At 43.6% G+C, this 20,889-nt stretch overlaps 1 protein-coding gene across 1 annotated transcript in view; it reads right to left on the minus strand.

Moving 5' to 3' along the window:
- The window catches only part of LOC126106234 (potassium voltage-gated channel protein eag), a 362,209-nt gene that overhangs the window by 26,636 nt on the left and 314,684 nt on the right, over positions 1–20,889 (minus strand). The window contains exon 9 of the mRNA XM_049912462.1: positions 18,797–18,895. Coding sequence (XP_049768419.1) covers positions 18,797–18,895 — 99 coding nt within the window. The remainder of the gene's footprint in view (positions 1–18,796; positions 18,896–20,889) is intronic.

The raw sequence follows: 20,889 nt of genomic DNA on the forward strand, positions 1-20,889 counted from the left end.
AAAATTAGGTGGACCGATAACGTAAGGAATGAGGAGGTTCTGCGCAGAATGGGAGAGGAAAGGAATATGTGGAAAAAACCAGTCATAAGACTGACGACTAAAAAAAAAAATAAAAAAATAATAATCTGCGTCATATTGTTTGTCAGTGCCAGATTTTACGTTCTTGTGAGGGTGTGCTGACAAGTAATACCTCCAAATTTTTATGTGAAAACTCTTGTTGTTGTGTTTTTGTTGTGGTCTTCAGTCCTGAGACTGGTTTGATGCAGCTCTCCATGCTACTCTATCCTGTGCAAGCTTTTTCATCTCCCAGTACCTACTGCAACCTACATCCTTCTGAATCTGCTTAGTGTATTCATCTCTGGGTCTCCCCCTACGATTTTTACCCTCCACGCTGCCCTCCAATACTAAATTGGTGATCCCTTGATGCCTCAGAACATGTCCTACCAACCGATCCCTTCTTCTGGTCAAGTTGCGCCACAAACTTCTCTTCTCCCCAATCCTATTCAATACTTCCTCATTAGTTATGTGATCTATCCATCTAATCTTCAGCATTCTTCTGTAGCACCACATTTCGAAAGCTTCTATTCTCTTCTTGTCCAAACTATTTACCGTCCATGTTTCACTTCCATACATGGCTACACTCCATACAAATACTTTCAGAAATGACTTCCTGACACTTAAATCTATACTCGATCTTAACAAATTTCTCTTCTTCAGAAACGCTTTCCTTGCCATTGCCAGTCTATATTTTATATCTTCTCTACTTCGACCATCATCAGTTATTTTGCTCCCCAAATAGCAAAACTCCTTTACTACTTTAAGTGTCAACTCTTAAAGCTATTTAAATAAACATTTTACATCTTTATTCTTCATATCCACATATCTATTTCTCAACTTAGTCACCCTGACGTTAAACATGTTTGTCCCAACGAGGGAGCGGCTTATTGATACAATCACTGTAGACAGTTTGACTCTGAGGTTCACAGAGCCACAATCCCACCTCTGCTTGCAGCGCTTCACCACTATCAAAGTGAAGTCGTCGAGAGTGTCCTTTAAGTTTTATAAACAGAAGGAAATCGGATGGGGACAAGTTGAGACGGTATGGAAGATGATCGTTGAAAGTAAACCCAAGGCGTCGGGGTTGGGGTTGGGTTGTTTGGGGGAGGAGACCAGACAGCGAGGTCATCGGTCTCATCGGATTAGGGAGGGACGGGGAAGGAAGTCGGCCGTGCCCTTTCAAAGGAAACATCCCAGCATTTGCCTGGAGCGATTTAGGGAAATCACGGGAAACCTAAATCGGGATGGCCGGACGCGGGATTGAACTGCCGTCCTCCCAACAAGGCGTCGGATTGCTGCAGATGTCCACATGTGTGGGCAAACTTTTCGAATTCGAAACTCCATCATAACATGCTATTTGTCATGCATCTACATCTACATCTACATCTACATCCACATCCATACCCCGCAAGCCACCTGACAGTGTGTGGCGGAGGGTACCTTGAGTACCTCTATCGGTTTTCCCTTCTATTCCATTCTCGTATTGTTCGTGGAAAGAAGGATTGTCGGTATGCCTCTGTGTGGGCTCTAATTTCTCTGATTTTATCCTCATGGTCTCTTCGCGAGATATACGTAGGACGGAGCAATATACTGCTTGACTCTTCGGTGAAGGTATGTTCTCGAAACTTCAACAAAAGCCCGTACCGAGCTACTGAGCGTCTCTCCTGCAGAGTCTTCCACTGGAGTTTATCTATCATCTCCGTAACGCTTTCGCGATTAGTAAATGATCCTGCGACGAAGCGCGCTGCTCTCCGTTGGATCTTCTCTGGCTCTTCTATCAACCCTGTCTGGTACGTATCCCACACTGCTGAGCGGTATTCAAGCAGTGGGTGAACAAGCGTACTGTATCCTACTTCCTTTGTTTTCGGATTGCATTTCCTTAGGATTATTCCAATGAATCTCAGTCTGGCATCTGCTTTACCGACGATCAAATTTATATGATCATTCCATTTTAAATTACTCCTAATGCGTACTCCCCAGATAATTTATGGAATTAAATGCTTCCAGTTTCTGACCTGCTATATTGTAGCTAAATGATAAGGGAACATTCTTTCTATGTATTCTCAGCACAGCATCATTCGCAAAAAGCCTCAGTGAACTTCCGATGTCATCCACAAGGTCATTTATGTATATTGTGAATAGCAACGGTCCTACGACACTCCGATGCGGCACACCTGAAATCACTCGTACTTCGGAAGACTTCTCTCCATTGAGAATGACATGCTGCGTTCTGTTATCTAGGAACTCCTCAATCCAATCACACAACTGGTCTGATAGTCCATATGCTCTTACTTTGTTCATTAATCGACTGTGGGGAACTGTATCCAACGCCTTGCGGAAGTCAAGAAACACGGCATCTACCTGGGAACCCGTGTCTATGGCCCTCTGAGTCTCGTGGACGAATAGCGCGAGCTGGGATTCACGCGATCGTCTTTTTCGAAACCCATGCTGATTCCTACAGAGTGGATTTCTAGTCTCCAGGAAAGTCATTACACTCGAACATAATACGTCTTCCAAAATTCTACAACTGATCGACGTTAGAGGTATAGTTCTGCACATCTGTTCGACGTCCCTTCCTGAAAACGGGGATGACTTGTGCCCTTTTCCAATCCTTTGGAACGCTACGCTTTTCTAGAGACCTACGGTACAACGCTGCAAGAAGTGGGGCAAGTTCCTTCGCGTACTCTGTGTAAAATCGAACTTGTAACCCATCAGGTCCAGCGGCCTTTCCTCTTTTTAGCGATTTTAATTGCTTCTCTATCCCTCTGTCGTCTATTTGGATATCTACCATTTTGTCATCTGTGCGATAATCTAGAGAAGGAACTACAGTGCAGTCTTCCTCTGTGAAACAGCTTTGGAAAAAGACATTTAGTATTTCGGGCTTTAGTCTGTCATCCTCTGTTTCAGTACCATTTTGGTCACAGAATGTCTGGACATTTTGTTTTGATCCACCTACCGTTTTGACATAAGACCAAAATTTCTTAGGATTTTCTGCCAAGTCAGTAGATAGAACTTTACTTTCGAATTCATTGAACGCCTCTCGCATAGCCCTCCTCACACTACATTTCGCTTCGCGTAATTTTTGTTTGTCTGCAAGGCTTTGGCTATGTTTATGTTTGCTGTGAAGTTCCCTTTGTTTCGGCAGCAGTTTTCTAACTCGGTTGTTGTACCACGGTCGCTCTTTTCCATCTCTTACGATCTTGCTTGGCACATACACATCTAACGCATATTGTACGATGGTTTTGAACTTTGTCCACTGATCCTCAACACTATCTGTACTTGAGACAAAACTTTTGTGTTGAGCCATCAGCTACTCTGAAATCTGTTTTTTGTCACTTTTGCTAAACAGAAAAATCTTCCTACCTTTTTTAATATTTCTATTTACGGCTGAAATCATCGATGCAGTAACCGCTTTATGATCGCTGATTCCCTGTTCTGCGTTAACTGTTTCAAATAGTTCGGGTCTGTTTGTCACCAGAAGGTCTAATTTGTTACCGCCACGAGTCGGTTCTCTGTTTAACTGCTCAAGGTAGTTTTCAGATAAAGCACTTTAAAAAATTTCACTGGATTCTTTGTCCCTGCCACCCGTTATGAACGTTTGAGTCTCCCAGTCTCTATCCGGCATCTTAAAATCTCCGACAGTTTCGTCACACATTGCTATGTAACATGTTACTATTTGGAGCCCTGTAGGGCTGCAAATATGTTAACATGAAGAATATATATGTAGAATGTTAGTAACGTTTGTTTTATTTAAAAAGCTTTAAGAGTTTTCACATAAAATATTAGGAGGCGGTACGTTTCAGCACGCTCTCATAGTTACTTCGGTAGCGTAGCGACAAGCTGATCAATACTTGGGGATCAGAGGGTTGATTTTGAGTGCTATGTCTTATCACACTTACTTAAATACATTATTTTTTAATCACAGTGAAGTGATGCATAAAAATGGCTGAATCTAAAAAAGAAATGTAGACAGTAAAGCCCTGATTATATAAATTTGGTCTTCATTCCATCATTGCCAAAGGAAATATTATCTATGCACCTTTCATAGAACAAAGTGTTAAATAATAACGCTATCAAAGCATTCTAACTAAAGTATGATCTGAAAATGCATCACTCTCATAAAACAGGTGAAAGATTTGAAATACTTTCAAATAGTTCAGGAAAAACTTCTAAAGAGACCCATGGTAGACAGTATTGTCGTTTCGACCCCATTGAGTGGTGGTGATGGTTATAGCAACATCGGAGAACGGTATACTCTCGGGGAACAGTTCATTTTGCCAGTCACTGAAGAGATTTCAAAAACTGTTCTACACAAACTTGCTTATTAAATACTCAGAATAAACTCTTTGAGTAACAGCACAATTCAGTGACGTATTGGTGAAATACAAATGAGAGAGAAGAAATACTAATTGAGTTCTACAATAAATTTCAGATGGTAACTGTGGTGTCACCGCCAGACACCACACTTGCTAGGTGGTAGCTTTTAAATCGGCCGCGGTCCATTAGTATACGTCGGACCCGCGTGTCGCCACTGTCAGTAATTGCAGACCGAGCGCCACCACACGGCAGGTCTAGAGAGACGTACTAGCACTCGCCCCAGTTGTACAGCCGACGTTGCTAGCCATGGTTCACTGAGAATTACGCTCTCATTTGCCGAGACGATAGTTAGCATAGCCTTCAGCTACATTTGCTACGACCTAGCAAGGCACCATTACCAGTATAGATATTGAGATTCTATTAATGTATCATCAAGAGCGATGTTCTACAAATGTGGATTAAAGTTAAGTATTCCAGAAGCTACGTACTTTTCTTTATAGCATTCATTACGTATCCTGTTTCAGACCTCACGCCAGCCTGCGTGAGTTTAAGCGCGTGCCTTTCGGCTTCCTCGCATTGTGTCTAGGCTGTCTTGTCTAGACACAACAGTAACAATGAATATTCCGTACAAGAATAACACGAGGAGGACCTGTACTTGTAAATGGCCGGTAGATACAGGAAGATTTGAGCTAGATTATATCACGGCCAGGCAGATTCCGAAGTCAGACAATGGATTGTAAGGCGTACCGAGGTGCACATATAGACAGATACAATTTAGTAATGATGAACATTAGGCTGAAGTTCAAGAGAGTAGTCAGGAAGAATTAATGCGCAAATAGGGGGTATACGGAATTACTAACGAATGAAGAGATGCGCTTGAAGTACTCTAAGGCTATAGGTACTCTGGTATTGAATAGCTCCTTAGTCAGTTTGGTTGAAGAGGAATGGACATCTCTAAACAGGAAAGTCACGGAAGTTGGCGAGAAAAACGTAGGTACAGGAAAGGTAACTGCGAAGAAACCATTAATAACAGAACAAATACCACAGTTGACCGACGAAAGAAGGAAGTAGAAGAATGTACAGTGGTATTTAGGAATATGTAAATACAAACCACTTAGGAATGAAATAAATAGGAAGTACAGGGAAGCTAAGGTAACAAGGTACGTGAAAAAAGTAAAAAAATCAAAAAATAAATGGTTGTCAAAAGGACTGACTCAGCATACAGAAAAGACAAAACAACCTTCGGTGGTAACAACACTACCGGCGGTAACATTAAAGAGTGCGTGGAAATTCCACTGTTAAATGCAGAGGAGAGAGCGGATAGTTCGAAAGAATACATTGAAGGCCTCTGTTTGGGGGAATACTCGTCTACTCGCGCGATAGAAGAAAAACGCAAGTTGATAGGGATGAGATACTGAATCCAGTGTCAGAATCAGAATTTAGAAGAGCTCTGGAAGACTTAAAATGGAATTAGTTGGAATGGAAAGATAATAATCCATCATAATTTCTAAAATAACTGGGGGAAGTGGCAACCAAATGACTACTGACAATGTGCAGAATGTATGAGACTGGCGATACACCGTCAGATTTTCGGAGAAACATTATCCACACAACTCCTAGGGCCTCAAGAGCTGAGAAATGCAAGAAATATCGCACATTCAGTTTAACACCTAATGCATCCAATTTGCTGAGAAAAGTAATAAAAAGAAGAATGGAAAAGACAGTTGAGTATCTGTTTGATGATATAAGTTTGGCTTTAGGAAGGGCAAAGGTACCAGAGAGCCAGTTGTGATGTTGCGGTTGATAATGGAAGCAAACTACAGAAAAATCGAGAACGTTCATGCCATTTGACGACCTGCAAAAAGCGTTCGACGACGTAAAATGGTCTAAGATGTTTGAAATACTAAGACAAATATGGGTAAGGTATAGGGAAGACAGGTAACATACAATGTATAAGCTAAGAGGGAACAATAAGTGTGGAAGACCAAGAACGAAGTACATGGTTAGAAAGGATGTAAGACAGGGGTTTAGTCTTTCGCCCTACTGTTCAGTCTGTTCATCGAGGAAGTAATGATGGAAATAAATGAAAAGTTCAAGACATGGATTAAAATTCAAGGTGAAAGGATATCAGTGATAAGATTCGCTGATGAAATTGCTCTCCTCGCTGAAAGTGAAGAAGAGTTGCGTGATCCGTTGAATGGAATGAACAGTCTAATAAGTATAGAATATGAATTGAGAGTAAATTGAAGAAAGAAGAAAGTAATGAGAAGTAGCAGAACAGCGAGAAACTCAACATCAGAATTGGGGATCACGAAGTAGGTGAAACTTAGTAATCCTGCTACCTAGATAGCAAAATAACGCATGTCGGAGGGAGCAAGATGCACATAAAAAGCAGACTAGTACTGGTAAAACGGGCGTCTATAGCCAAGAGAAGCCTGCTAGTGTCAAGCATAGATCTTAATTTGAGAAACGAATTTCTGAGAATGTACCTTTGGAGCAACGCATTGTATGTCAGTGAAACATGGATTGTCGGGAAACTGGAAAATAAGAGAATCAAAGCATTTCAGATGTGGTGCTACAGAACACTGTTGAAAATTAGGTGGAATGATAAAATTAGGAACGAGGAGGTTCTATAAAGAATCGGCGAGGAATGGAATAAGTAGAAAACACTGACAAGGAGAAGGTAAAGGAGGATAGGACGGCTGTTAATACATCACGGAATAACTTCCAAGGTGCTAGAGGGAGCTGCAGAGGGTACAATCTATAGATGAAGACAGAGACTGGGATACATTCAGCAAATAATTAAGGACTTAAGTTGCAAATGCTACTCTGAGATGAAAAGATTAGCACTGGAGAGGAATTTGTTGTGGGCTACAACAAACAAAGCAGCTTGTGTAATTATCTGTAAACGATCTGCTTCTCCATAGGATTGGACGAGTCAGCTTTATCTAATGATAAGGCTTTGTTACTGGCATATATTAATTTTCTCATGGAAGAATACTTTCGCGAAGAAACACAATTCGTGGGAATTGTGACAAGAGAGACTGGAAGGCAAATCAGTATTTAAAATTTTGAAAATTATTTCATGGAAAAGTGATCCCATTATGAAATGTAATACCAACTGCAACAGTGCGGAAACCTGCCACTTGTGAGCGCTGCAGTGAATTTGTAAGGCGTTTAAAACAAAACGTGCGGCACCCATCGGCAATATTGTAGCTGCGAAAAATCTGAGTGGTAAATTGTTTCAGTTTGTCGTTGATACGGCAGATAAAATTCGAAACAACGCGTTGATTTCTGGGTTACATGCGCCAGTAAGTGAAGAAAATGAAGAAAAACATTGATGGATCACTCCTTCATAAAGAAGTATGTTGGCTGTCAAAAGGTTTATGTCAGAAAGATTCTTCTCACTTTTGGGACGGTTTTACATTTTATGGATGGTATAGATCGAATTTCAAAAGAAAATATAATCAACTGGAAACCGAAAATTGCTTACTTAACAGAATTGTTTACTAAATTTAATGATTAACTTGCAGTTACAAGGTGACAGTATAAATCTAATATAAACGAAACCCATCATTTCAATTCTTTTAGAATTCATTTTAAAAATTATTTTAAAAAAAGAAAGACAAAAAAAGACTGACCATCGCTCTGAAACCATTTTCCGCGAATTATGAAAATCGAAAAGATTTCAAAAACTCCCTCACGATGGTCCATAGCACAGTACAAGTAACACGTTTGTCATTTTGAAGCCAGAATTCTATTCCTGAAACCCCTTTCTAAACTGCATCTTAATTCTTCGCTACTGTTCATTCCGATCAGTTGTTCTTGTAATTCGAGTACGACATGTGTTCCTCTAATATTACTATGTGGTTTAAAATAATCTGCTGTGGTAATTCCATAGTAAAATATTCTGAGACCTGTTCAAAGTCTGTGTGAAGGACATTTAAATGTTGAACATAGGTTCAAGCGCCATCTTGGCAGGTTGACTGTGACAAACTGGAAAAGTCTGCCCCGTCCTATGTTTTGCTTCATTAGTTCAGTTCCGGTAACAATAGCTGAAATAATGGGTGTTGTTTTTATCAGATTTAGACTGTCACCTTGTAACTGCAAGTTAACCATTAAATTTAGTAAACGGTTCTGTTAAGTAAGCAATTTCCAGTTTTCAGTTGATTAAATTTTCTTTTGAAATTGGATCTTTAGCATCCAGAAAATCTAAAACTGTCCCAAAAATGAGAAGAATCTTGTTAACATAAGCCTTTTCACAGCCAACATACTTCTTTGTGAAGGAGTGAGCCATCAAAGTTCCCTTCATTTTCTTCACTTAATGGCGCATGTAACCCAGAATTCAACACATTGTTCCGAGTTTTATCTGCTGCATCAACGACAAACTGAAACAATTTACCTCTCAGATTTTTGGTTGCTACATATTGCCGATGGGTGCCGTGGTGTATTGTAAACACTTCCGGTACGTTTCGTTTTAACTGCCTTATAAATTCCCTACAGCGCCCACACAAGGTAGGTTCCAGCATTGCTGCAGCTGGTATTATATTTCATTATGCGATCACTTTTTCCATGAAAAAATCTTTCAAAATTTTAAATACTGATTCACCTTCAGTGTCTGTTGTCACAGTTCCCACGAATTGTATTTCTTCGCGGAAGTCGTGTTTCATAAGAAAACTAATATATGCCAATAACAAAGCTTTATTATCAGATAAAGCTGACTCGTCCAGTTTTATGGAGTTATTTCATCAGTTTTTCCGCCTTCTGGGCTGGTTTGATGCGGCCCACAACGAATTCCTCTCCAATGCGAACCTTTTCATCTTTCGATACGTTTCTCCGTTTCCGAGTTAGTTATACTGGAGTTAGCCAATCAGGCCGTTCCGCGTGCAAATTCAATCGGCCTTCCACAGACGGTGGAGCCAAACGTGTCTTTCGTTTGTTTTTCTAAAACCGAACAAGATAGCGATGCAGAAATTGGACGAGGGACGGTAGTGAGGATCGAACCCGAGCCAAAGGCTGAGCAGTTTCGTGCGCTATCATCTACGCCCTGAGAACGACTGACATTAATTGTATTTGGCAGGTCTCTTGAATTTGCGCGCTCAGCGCCCTGATTGGTTAACTTCAGTGCTAATTAACTCGGAAACGGCAAAACGTATCGATTTTTTTCTCAAACATTATTTCTCAGCACAGCATACTCTGCAACACCCTTACAAGATTTCCAGACTGTTTCTGGCCACCCTGTATAAAGGGGAAAAGTTGTTTCCAAAATCTCAGAAAATTTGTGAGCAATTTACTTCAAATTTATACGCAATAATCTAACGAACATTTGGATAGCGGTCACAAGGCCGCATGGTCAAGCAGAACAGACCTCTGAAAATGTGCGCAGAACAGGCAGTCACGGTGAGGTGCCGGCGCCTTCACCCCACTGTTTGTACTAAAATCTGTACTTCTTATAAAAAATTTATACATTTGCTCTTAACAGCTCGTAAAGAACAGCTCTGAGTCTCGAACCGTCTAGTTGCTTTTTGAATCAATGAAAATGAAATGAAATGTCGTGTGACGAGGGCCTCCCGTCGGGTAGACCGTTCGCCTGCTGCAAGTCTTTCGATTTGACGCCACTTCGGCGACTTGCGCGTCGATGGGGTTGAAATGATGATGATTAGGACAACACAGCACCCAGTCCCTGAGCGCAGAAAATATCCAACCCAGTCGGGAATCAAACCCGGGCCCTTTGGATTGACAGTCTGTCGCGCTGACCACTCAGCTACCGGGGGCGGACTTTGCATCAATAAAAGTACGTCAAGAAAGATGATCTGTGAACGAAACTCGTATGTCTGACACGAATATCCAGGTACTTTTGAATGAGCATAATTTTTCGGAGGAAACGATTCAGTCAGTTGAAGAGCAACTACTATTAAGTCGAGATCCGAGAGAAGGGTTAAGAACTGTAAACACGTAATCGTACGCAAATGAAAAGGTATCACAAAGGCGAGGTTTCACTGACAATCTAGCTAAAAAATGTCTCACCATCGAAACGGCAAACATAAGTTCGTATTTCATCTCTCTGAACTATAATTTCTTTTCCAAATTTCTCCTTAGTCTACTTTAGTGTCTGCTTTGTGCAGAGATTCGTCAACACATGGGATAGGCTACAGCCATGTCACATAGTATTAGTTGCGATCTTCCACAAACGACGTAACAGCAAAATTCAACCGTTAAAAATTTTAGCAATACTCACTGTATCATGACAAATATCAGCCTCTTATAAAAACTTCCAAAGATCTCTTACTGCAGAAGCAAAATTTTACATTTCACGAAACGCAAAAAATGTAATGGATTTATACACTAGGATTTACGAATGACACTTTCAGTTAGTCAAGCTACAAGAATACCTCGGCGTAATTATATGTAAATAACTCTAATTACAATAAATGGAAGAATTTTTTTGTTCGGGCATCTGGAAACTGTAAACCTTTTAGAGAAAGAAGTCTATATTTACATCCATGCTCAGCAAACACAGTGCCTGGAGGAGCGTACTTTGTACCAGTACTAGTCATTTAATTTCCGGTTCTACTCGTAAATGAAGTGAGGCTAAAACGACCGTCTAGTAGCCCGTGTACGAGCCCTAATTTCTCTTATCCTGTCTTTACAGTCCTTACACGAAATGTACTGGGTGTTTATAATTAAATTTACGGTGTTCCGAGTCTGGACGGTAAGCATCACAGGATGTGGAAGCATCGCAGGTATACACATTAATTGGTGCCTCCGTTGAGTATGATAAAAAATTGTACACTACTTATTTACTTATTTACTTACTTACTTACTCACTGGTCATACCGGACTCGAGAGTCCATTACCGCAGCAACGTATTTTCGCCATTAAAATTGCTACACCAAGAAGAAATGCAGATGATAAACAGGTATTCATTGGACAAATATATTATACTAAAACTCACATGTGATTACATTTTCATGTAATTTTGGTGCATAGATCCTAAGAAATCAGTACCCAGAACAACCACCTCTGGCCGTATTAACGGCCTTGATACGCCTGGGCATTGAGTCAAACAGAACTTGGATGGCGTGTACAGGTACAGCTGCCTATGCAGCTTCAACACGATATCACAGTTCATCAAGAGTAGTGACTGGCGTATTGTGACGAGCCAGTTGCTCGGCCACCATTGACCAGACGTTTTCAATTGGTGAGAGATCTGGAGAATGTCCTGGCCAGGGCAGCAGTCGAACATTTTCTGTATCCAGAAAGGCCCGTACAGGACCTGCAACATGCGGTCGTGCATTATCCTGCTGAAATGCAGGGTTTCACAGGGATCAAATGAAGGGTAGAGCCACGGGTCATAACACATCTGAAATGTAACGTCCACTGTTCAAAGTCCCGTCAATTCGAACAAGAGGTGACCGAGACGTGTAACCAATGGCACCCCATACCATCACGCCGGATGATACGCCAGTATGGTGATGACGAATACACGCTACCAATGTGCGTTCACCGCGATGTAGCCAAACACGGATGCGACCATCACGATGCTGTAAATTCATCCGAAAAAATGACGTTTTGCCATTCATGCATCCAGGTTCGTCGTTGAGTACACCATCGCAGGCGCTCCTGTCTGTGATGCAGCGTGAACGGTAACCGCAGCCATGGTCTTCGAGCTGATAGTCCATGCTGCTGGAAACGTCGTCGAACTGTTCGTGCAGATGGTTGTTGTCTTGCAAACGTCCTCATCTGTTGACTCAGGGATCGAGACGTGGCTGCACGATCCGTTACAGCCATGCGGATAAGATGCCTGTCATCTCGACTGCTAGTGATGCGAGGCCGTTGGGATCCAGCACGGCGTTCCGTATTACCATCCTGAACCCACCGATTCCGTATTCTGCTAACAGTCATTGGATCTCAACCAACGCGAGCAGTAATGTCGCGATACGATAAACCTCAATCGCGATAGGCTACAATCCGACCTTTATCAAAGTCGGAAAACGTGATGGTACGCATTTCTCCTCCTTACACGAGGCATCACAACAACGTTTCACCAGGCAACGCCGGTCAACTGCTGTTTGTGTATGAGAAATCGGTTGGAAATTCTAATCATGTCAGCAGATTGTAGGTGTCGCCACCGGCGCCAATGTTGTGTGAATGCTCTGAAAAGCTAATCATTTGCATAGCACAGCATCTTCTTCCTGTCAGTTAAATTTCACATCTGTTGCACGTCATCTTCGTGGTGAAGCAATTTGAATGGCCAGTAGTGTACTTCCACTTTCTGCCACCACGTGAAAATATGGCGCTGTCAACATACAAAATCCGGTGTGGTTGCAGGAAAAGGGGAGGAACGACCAACAACGATAACGGCGGTTGTGACACGTTTATAAGGATATGGTGACTAGTTAGGGCCTACAGCATCAGTCCAGTATGGTACCCCATCTCAGCAACATGCTGCACACTAGCACAGCATGTTTGACTATTGCTCACAGCATACCCGGTGTGTCGATGTATGCCACCGTTCAGACCAGGAAGGGTCCGGATACATACTGATAGACATGATCTTTCAGATAACCCCGAAACCACACTGGTGGCAGTCGTGGTGGTAAGTGCCGATGGGACCAAGCTGCTGAGATCATCGGTCCCTAGGCTTACACACTACTTAATCTAATGTAAAATAACTTACGCTAAAGACAACACATGCATCCATGCATGGAGGAGAACCTCCGATTGGGGGAGCCGCGCGAACCCGAACCGTGGCAAGGCGCCCTAGACCGCGTGGCTACCCCGCGCGGCCCACAACCGGAACTCACACGGATTTAGGTCGGGGAAATATGGAAGTCCACACAGCTTGAAATCGCCTACAGATGAAGGTCTCTCGAAGCAAATCTTTCACCTGGCGAGCGACATTTGGTGTTTCCCCATCTTGCAAGAAAATAGGGGTGTGGACACAGTTGCATTCTTGCAAAGCTAGAATAACATGTTGCATGAGGAGGTTCTTAGAACGTGCAGATGTCCCTGTACAACTAACAGGCCCACGAGGTGTCATTTTCTCGAAGAAAAACGGACCGAGAAGGAAAGACCCTCTAAAACCACTCCACACTCTCACATAAGCTGAGTGCATGGAAGTTACTGTACAACATGTGGTGGAGTGGAACCCCATATACGACAGTTCTGTGCATTCGCGGTACCGTGCAGAGTAAAATGTGTCTTCTCCATTCAAAGAATATTCCCCGGCAACATGTCATCCATTTACACGTGTGCCAAAAAAGGAAGGGTAACGTCACGGCGTTATAGCCTACCTTGAGGCTTATTTCCGAGCACATTCTGATCCTGTGTAAAACGCGCCGTAATGTTGACCAGCGGAGAAACTGATTCCCTAGTGCACCCGTTTCTTCAAATTCGTTGAACATATTCTTTAGCCCTTTCATTGACATGGGGCCTCTTCGCAGCTATTTTTGTCGGCGGTATTCCCACAATGCAGCGCTGCTGTTGCTGTTGTCCTGATAAAACACCTTTACAGGCAGTGGGCAGTCTTTCTTCTCAGCAGCCATTGAGTTTCCTATGGAGAACTTTAACCTCCTTAATTATTTACACCAAAACGCTTCGAAAAAAAATCATCGTGCGTCGCAAGTGACAAACAGCATACTGATATCGAAACAGTAAACATTTCACATTTTGTGTGCTTACAGCGCCATATTTTCACCTGGTGGCGGAATAGTGAACTACTGTTCTTTTCCAGCATACTCCGCAAGCAGCAGACTAATGAACGTATCTACGATGTTCCAGCGTCCTACGATGTATACACCCCACTCGTAACACTGTCAGTATGTTGGCGGCAGTAGAAGCATTCTGCAGTTAGCTCCAAATGCCAGTTCTCTAAAATTTTTCAATAATGTTTCGCGAAAAGAATGTCATCTTGCTTCCAGAGATTCCCATTTGAGTTTGTAAAGCATCTGCAGAACACCCATGTGTTGCCGGAACTTAACTGCTAACAAATCTAACAGCAAGCCTCTGAAATGGTTTGATGTCTTACTTTTATTTTACCTGGCTGGTATCCCAAAAGACTAGCATGACTGAAGAATGGGTCGAATTAGTCTTCTATACGCGGTTTCCTTTATACAGGATAGTCAGAAGTGTTCTGAAAAGCTTGTGAGGGTGTTGAGGGGTAGATTGTGCTGAGAAATAATTGTTAGGAAAAAAATTCGATACGTTGCTCCGTTTCCGAGTTAATTAGCATTGTGTCTCGACTTTACTTTCGATAAGGATACAAGCTAAAGTAATGAGCTAAAATTTGTACAAGGACCACGACTTGAACCCTGGTCTTCTGCTTACGTTTTTTTTTTTAAATCTCATTTTGTTCGTTATTGTCCGTTTCAATTGTTCGTGGCGGACGTCACCTGACGCCAGTTGAAGTTCGTTATTGACCCATTCACTCAGTTTTTTTATTACAGAGGGCAGCTAATCCTCTGACCGAACACGCTGAGCTACCATGCCGGCAGCCTCTGACCGAACACGCTGAGCTGCCATGCCAGCAGCTTCTGACCGAACACGCTGAGCTACCATGCCGGCAGCCTCTGACCGAACACGCTGAGCTACCATGCCGGCAGCCTCTGACCGAACACGCTGAGCTACCATGCCGGCAGCCTCTGACCGAACATGCTGAGCGACCATGCCGGCAGCTTCTGACCGAACACGCTGAGCTACCATGCCGGCAGCCTCTGACCGAACACGCTGAGTGACCATGCCGGCAGCTTCTGACCGAACACGCTGAGCTACCATGCCGGCAGCCTCTGACCGAACACGCTGAGCTAACATGCCGGCAGCTTCTGACCGAACACGCTGAGCTACCATGCCGGCAGCCTCTGACCGAACACACTGAGCTACCATGCCGGCAGCTTCTGACCGAACACGCTGAGCTACCATGACGGCAGCCTCTGACCGAACACGCTGAGCTACCATGCCGGCAGCTTCTGACCGAACACGATGAGCTGCCATGCCAGCAGCTTCTGACCGAACACGCTGAGCTACCATGCCGGCAGCCTCTGACCGAACACGCTGAGCTACCATGCCGGCAGCCTCTGACCGAACACGCTGAGCTACCATGCCGGCAGCCTCTGACCGAACACGCTGAGCGACCATGCCGGCAGCTTCTGACCGAACACGCTGAGCTACCATGCCGGCAGCCTCTGACCGAACACGCTGAGTGACCATGCCGGCAGCTTCTGACCGAACACGCTGAGCTACCATGCCGGCAGCCTCTGACCGAACACGCTGAGCTACCATGCCGGCAGCCTCTGACCGAACACACTGAGCTACCATGCCGGCAGCTTCTGACCGAACACGCTGAGCTACCATGCCGGCAGCCTCTGACCGAACACGCTGAGCTACCATGCCGGCAGCCTCTGACCGAACACGCTGAGCTACCATGCTGGCAGCCTCTGACCGAACACGCTGAGCTACCATGCCGGCAGCCTCTGACCGAACACGCTGAGCGACCATGCCGGCAGCCTCTGACCGAACACGCTAAGCTACCATGCCGGCAGCCTCTGACCGAACACGCTGAGCTACCATGCCGGCAGCCTCTGACCGAACTCGCTGAGCTACCATGCCGGCAGCCTCTGACCGAACACGCTGAGCTACCATGCCGGCAGCCTCTGACCGAACACACTGAGCTACCATGCCGGCAGCCTCTGACCGAACACGCTGAGCTACCATGCCGGCAGCCTCTGACCGAACACGCTGAGCTACCATGCCGGCAGCCTCTGACCGAACACGCTGAGCTACCATGCCGGCAGCCTCTGACCGAACACACTGAGCTACCATGCCGGCAGCCTCTGACCGAACACGCTGAGCTACCATGCCGGCAGCCTCTGACCGAACACACTGAGCTACCATGCCGGCAGCCTCTGACCGAACACACTGAGCTACCATGCCGGCAGCCTCTGACCGAACACGCTGAGCTACCATGCCGGCAGCCTCTGACCGAACACGCTGAGCTACCATGCCGGCAGCCTCTGACCGAACACGCTGAGCTACCATGCCGGCAGCCTCTGACCGAACACACTGAGCTACCATGCCGGCAGCCTCTGACCGAACACGCTGAGCTACCATGCCGGCAGCCTCTGACCGAACACACTGAGCTACCATGCCGGCAGCCTCTGACCGAACACGCTGAGCTACCATGCCGGCAGCCTCTGACCGAACACACTGAGCTACCATGCCGGCAGCTTCTGACCGAACACACTGAGCTACCGTGATGGCGTTTACTGGACAGGTATGCTATCCACAACGCCACCCTGACATTACGTTTACCACCGCTGTATGGAATACTGTAGTCCAGTGTTTTACTTAACTCAAACCTCAATTTACAAATAACTCATCTTGATTTTCCCCTCCTTAAATCGACAGTATTGTCAAGGCTCTCTGATAATGGGGAAATCCAGCCTGTACCTTAAGCGTAGTTGGTCTACTAATCTAATGTAATTACATTTTCTTGGTGTCATACTGAGTCTCAGCTTTATCTTCGATAAGCATACAAGCTGAATTAAGGCGCATTTCAAAATTAAGATTTCTTGTATTCTTAAATATCAAGCGTGAAGCACAAATGTGACGCTCAAATTGCCATTAAGGATACTATAATGTGTGCCTCTGCGATTTATTTACAAAATGTGTGGTGTTTGTAATCCAGCAGTTTATTAACCGATCATGAAAGCCGTAAGGACCATGACTAAACAAATCGCTGACCACTGGAACACACTGCAGGAGGAGATGACACGGTGCTGACCGAAGCATCAATGCAATTGGAGATGATAACCATCGGAACATGGGTGTGGTAGGCTAAAAATGGCTCTGAGCACTATGAGACTTAACTTCGAAGGTCATCAGTCCCCTAGAACTTAGAACTACTTAAACATAACTAACCTAAGGACATCACACACATCCATGCCCGAGGCAGGATTCGAACCTGCGACCGTAGCGGTCGCTCGGTTCCAGACTGTAGCGCCCAGAACCGCACGGCCACTCCGGCCGGCGCGGTGTGGTAGGCTAAAACCGCAATACTGACCTTATCTTAGAAGAAAGATTAAGGAAAGGCAAATCTACATTTGTAGCATTTGTTGACTCAAAGAAAGTTTTTGACAATGTTGACTGGAATACTCTCTTTCAAATTCTGAAGGTGGCAGGGGTAAAATACAGGAAGCGAAAGGCTATTTACCATTTTTACAGAAACCAGATGCCAGTTATAAGAGTCGAGGGGCATGAAAGGGAAGCAGTGGCTGGGAAAGGGAGTAAGACAGGGTTGTAGCCTCTCCCCGATGTTATTCAATCTGTATACTGAGCAAGCAGTAAAGGAAACAAAAGAAAAATTCGGAGTAGGTATTAAAATCCATGGAGAAGAAATAAAAACTTTGTGGTTCGCTGATGACATTGTAATTCTGTCAGAGACGGCAAAGGACTTGGAAGAGCAGTTGAACGGAATGGACAGTGTCTTGAAAGGAGGATATAAGATGAACATCAACAAAAGCAAAACGAGGATAATGGAATGTAGTCGTATTAAGTCGGATGATGCTGAGGGAATTAGATTAGGAAATGAGACACTTAAAGTAGTAAATGAGTTTTGCTATTTGGGGAGCAAAATAACTGATGATGGTCGAAGTAGACAGGATATAAAATGTAGACTGGCGATGTCAAGGAAAGCGTTTCTGAAGAAGAGAAATTTGTTAACATCGAGTATAGATTTAAGTGTCAGGAAGTCGTTTCTGAAAGTATTTTTATGGAGTGTAGCCATGTATGGGAGTGAAACATGGACGATAAATAGTTTGGGCAAGAAGAGAATAGAAGCTTTTGAAATGTGGTGCTACAGAAGAATGCTGAAGATTAGATGGGTAGATCACATAACGAATGAGGAGGTATTGAATAGAATTGGGGAGAAGAGGGGTTTGTGGCACAACTTGACAAGAAGAAGGGACCGGTTGGTAGGGCATGTTCTGAGGCATCAGGGGATCACAAATTTAGCACTTGAGGGCAGCGAGGAGGGTAAAAATCGTAGAGGGAGACCAAGAGACGAATACGCTAAGCAGATTCAGAAGGATGTAGGTTGCAGTAGGTACTGGGAGATGAAGAAGCTTGCACAGGATAGAGTATCATGGAAAGCTGCATCAAACCAGTCTCAGGACTGAAGACCACAACAACAACAACAACAGGCTAAAACTGGTTATGGAATTGAAATAACGCATTTTAAAGGAACTTTTGGCTAGTTGCAGTAGTCACTAACAAAAAAAAAAATCAACGTTCGACAATTTTTTAGAGTTCTTACTACACATCCGTGAAACATAGAGGTTTATGCAATGTTAAGTGACAGATACAGAAGACATTTAAAGAGAAAAATTTCTCCATACAACTGTAACCGTACAGATCCGGGCTTTACCTTACGAAGGCTTCCTGGACGGTTGTAACGGTCTTCGATCTCGACGATTTCCTCCATCGTGTCCTGCCTCGTCATCGGCTTAGGCAGCTTCGGGAACACCTGCGTACAAAACAGTTATTGTGTGTGACCTTATTCGCCCACTCGTTCAGCTACGTCTTTCAGTAGCAAAGTAGGAGCAATTGTTACGTTACTTTTATTCTAACACAGATAATCTCTTCCATAAAACAGAGGCAAAAGGGTATTTCATAACACAATAATTGTAACGCTTCAACAAAACTTTACAATCATTACAAATTATTCTTTGCAGTTGTCTGCAAAACTAAGAATGTATTGTTGTTGTTATCTTTAGTCTGAAAACTAATCTGACCCAGATCTCTACGCTAATCTATCCTGTACTGTCTCTTCAGCTCTGCATAACTATTGCAACCTACATCCATTTGAACCTGTTGACTATATACAAGCCTTGGAGTCGATCTGCAATTTTTGTCCGCACACACTTGCTTTCATCACCAAACCAACGATTCGTTGATGCCTTAGGATGCGTGTCCGATCAACTGATTCATAATCATGTTGTTGTATACATTTCTTTTTTCTCCAGCTCGATTCAGTGCCTCCTGTTTAGTTTCTATGTACACCGATCTAATCTTCAGTATTCTTCTGTAGCACCACATCTCAAAATCTTCAGTCCCGCTGTCTGAACTGCCTATGTCTACGTTTTACTTTCCTTCAAGGCTACACTCTAGACAATCACATCCAGAAAAGATTTCTTAGCGCTTAAATTCATATTAAATTTTAAAAAATTCCTCTTTTTCAGAAATACTAGTTGTGGTAATCGCCAATGCGTATTTTATATCCTCTCTACATCTCGCATCATCTGTTATTTTGCTGGCGAAATATCAAAGTTCATCTGCTACTTTCAGTGTCTTATTTCCTAATCTAATCCCGTCAGCATCCCCTGATCTACTTCGAGTACATTCCACTACTTTTACTTTTGCTGGTTTTCATCCTACAATCTCTGTTCAAGATAATATCCAATCTGTTCAGCTGCTCTTCGAAGTCCCTTGTAATCTCTGACAGAATTACGCTGTCATCAGAGAACCTCCATGTTTTTACTTCTTCTCCCTGAACTTGTCTTACTTGTAGAAAAAGTCCATTTTTGGTCTCAATGCCCGAATGTGGTAGAACGTGCAAAAACAATAAATACACATACAAAAAATGTATTGTGTGATTTACTTGTCTGTCACGTATCTTAAAACTAAAATCCACACGAATTACGGTATCAAAGCCTACATGAAAACCATGTCTCAGACCTGATGCGAAGAATCTCGAGATGGTTTTTAGATCCTAAAACACTACAATGCCATAAACTGACGCTTAACGATCAGTTGATAAACAGATCATAATAAATTGAACAGTAGTTTATTTGTCCTTCCTGCAAGAAGCTGATTTACCGAAATGACAGAAAACCTCAATTAGAATGGGCACACTGATACCTGAATTTCGCTTTGTAAGACTCCCGGTGAGGCTGTTCTACGAAACTGTTTTTTAATGTCGTTGCGGTCCTTTGTCCGACTGGGTTCAAAAATGGTTCAAATGGCTCTCAGCACTACGGGACTTAACTGCTGAGGTCGTCAGTCCCCTAGAACTTACAACTACTTAAACCTAACTAACCTAAGGACATCACACACATCCATGCCCGAGGCAGGATTCGAACCTGCGACCGTAGCGGTCGCGCGGCTCCAGACTGTAGCGCCTAGAACCGCTCGGCCACTGCGACCGGCTGTCCGACTGGGTTGATGTAACTCTAGACCCTAGTCTTTCCTGGTGAGCCTCTTCGTCTTTGCACAACTCCGGCAAACTACGTCGTTTTTAACCTGTTTACTACAGTCAAGCGTTGGTCTGCCTCTGCAATTTTATGCCTCAAACTTATTGTTATTGCCAAATTAAATATTAGTTGAAGGTCGAAAATGTGTCCTATCTTTTAGTCAAGTCCTGCCATAAATTTTATTTTTTCCCAGTTCAACTTAGCACTTTTTCGTTAATTATCCAATCTACCCACCTAATCACCAATATTCTTCTCCAACAATACGCTT

Source organism: Schistocerca cancellata, chromosome 10 (assembly GCF_023864275.1).
Source record: "Schistocerca cancellata isolate TAMUIC-IGC-003103 chromosome 10, iqSchCanc2.1, whole genome shotgun sequence".
Lineage (NCBI taxonomy): Eukaryota > Metazoa > Arthropoda > Insecta > Orthoptera > Acrididae > Schistocerca > Schistocerca cancellata.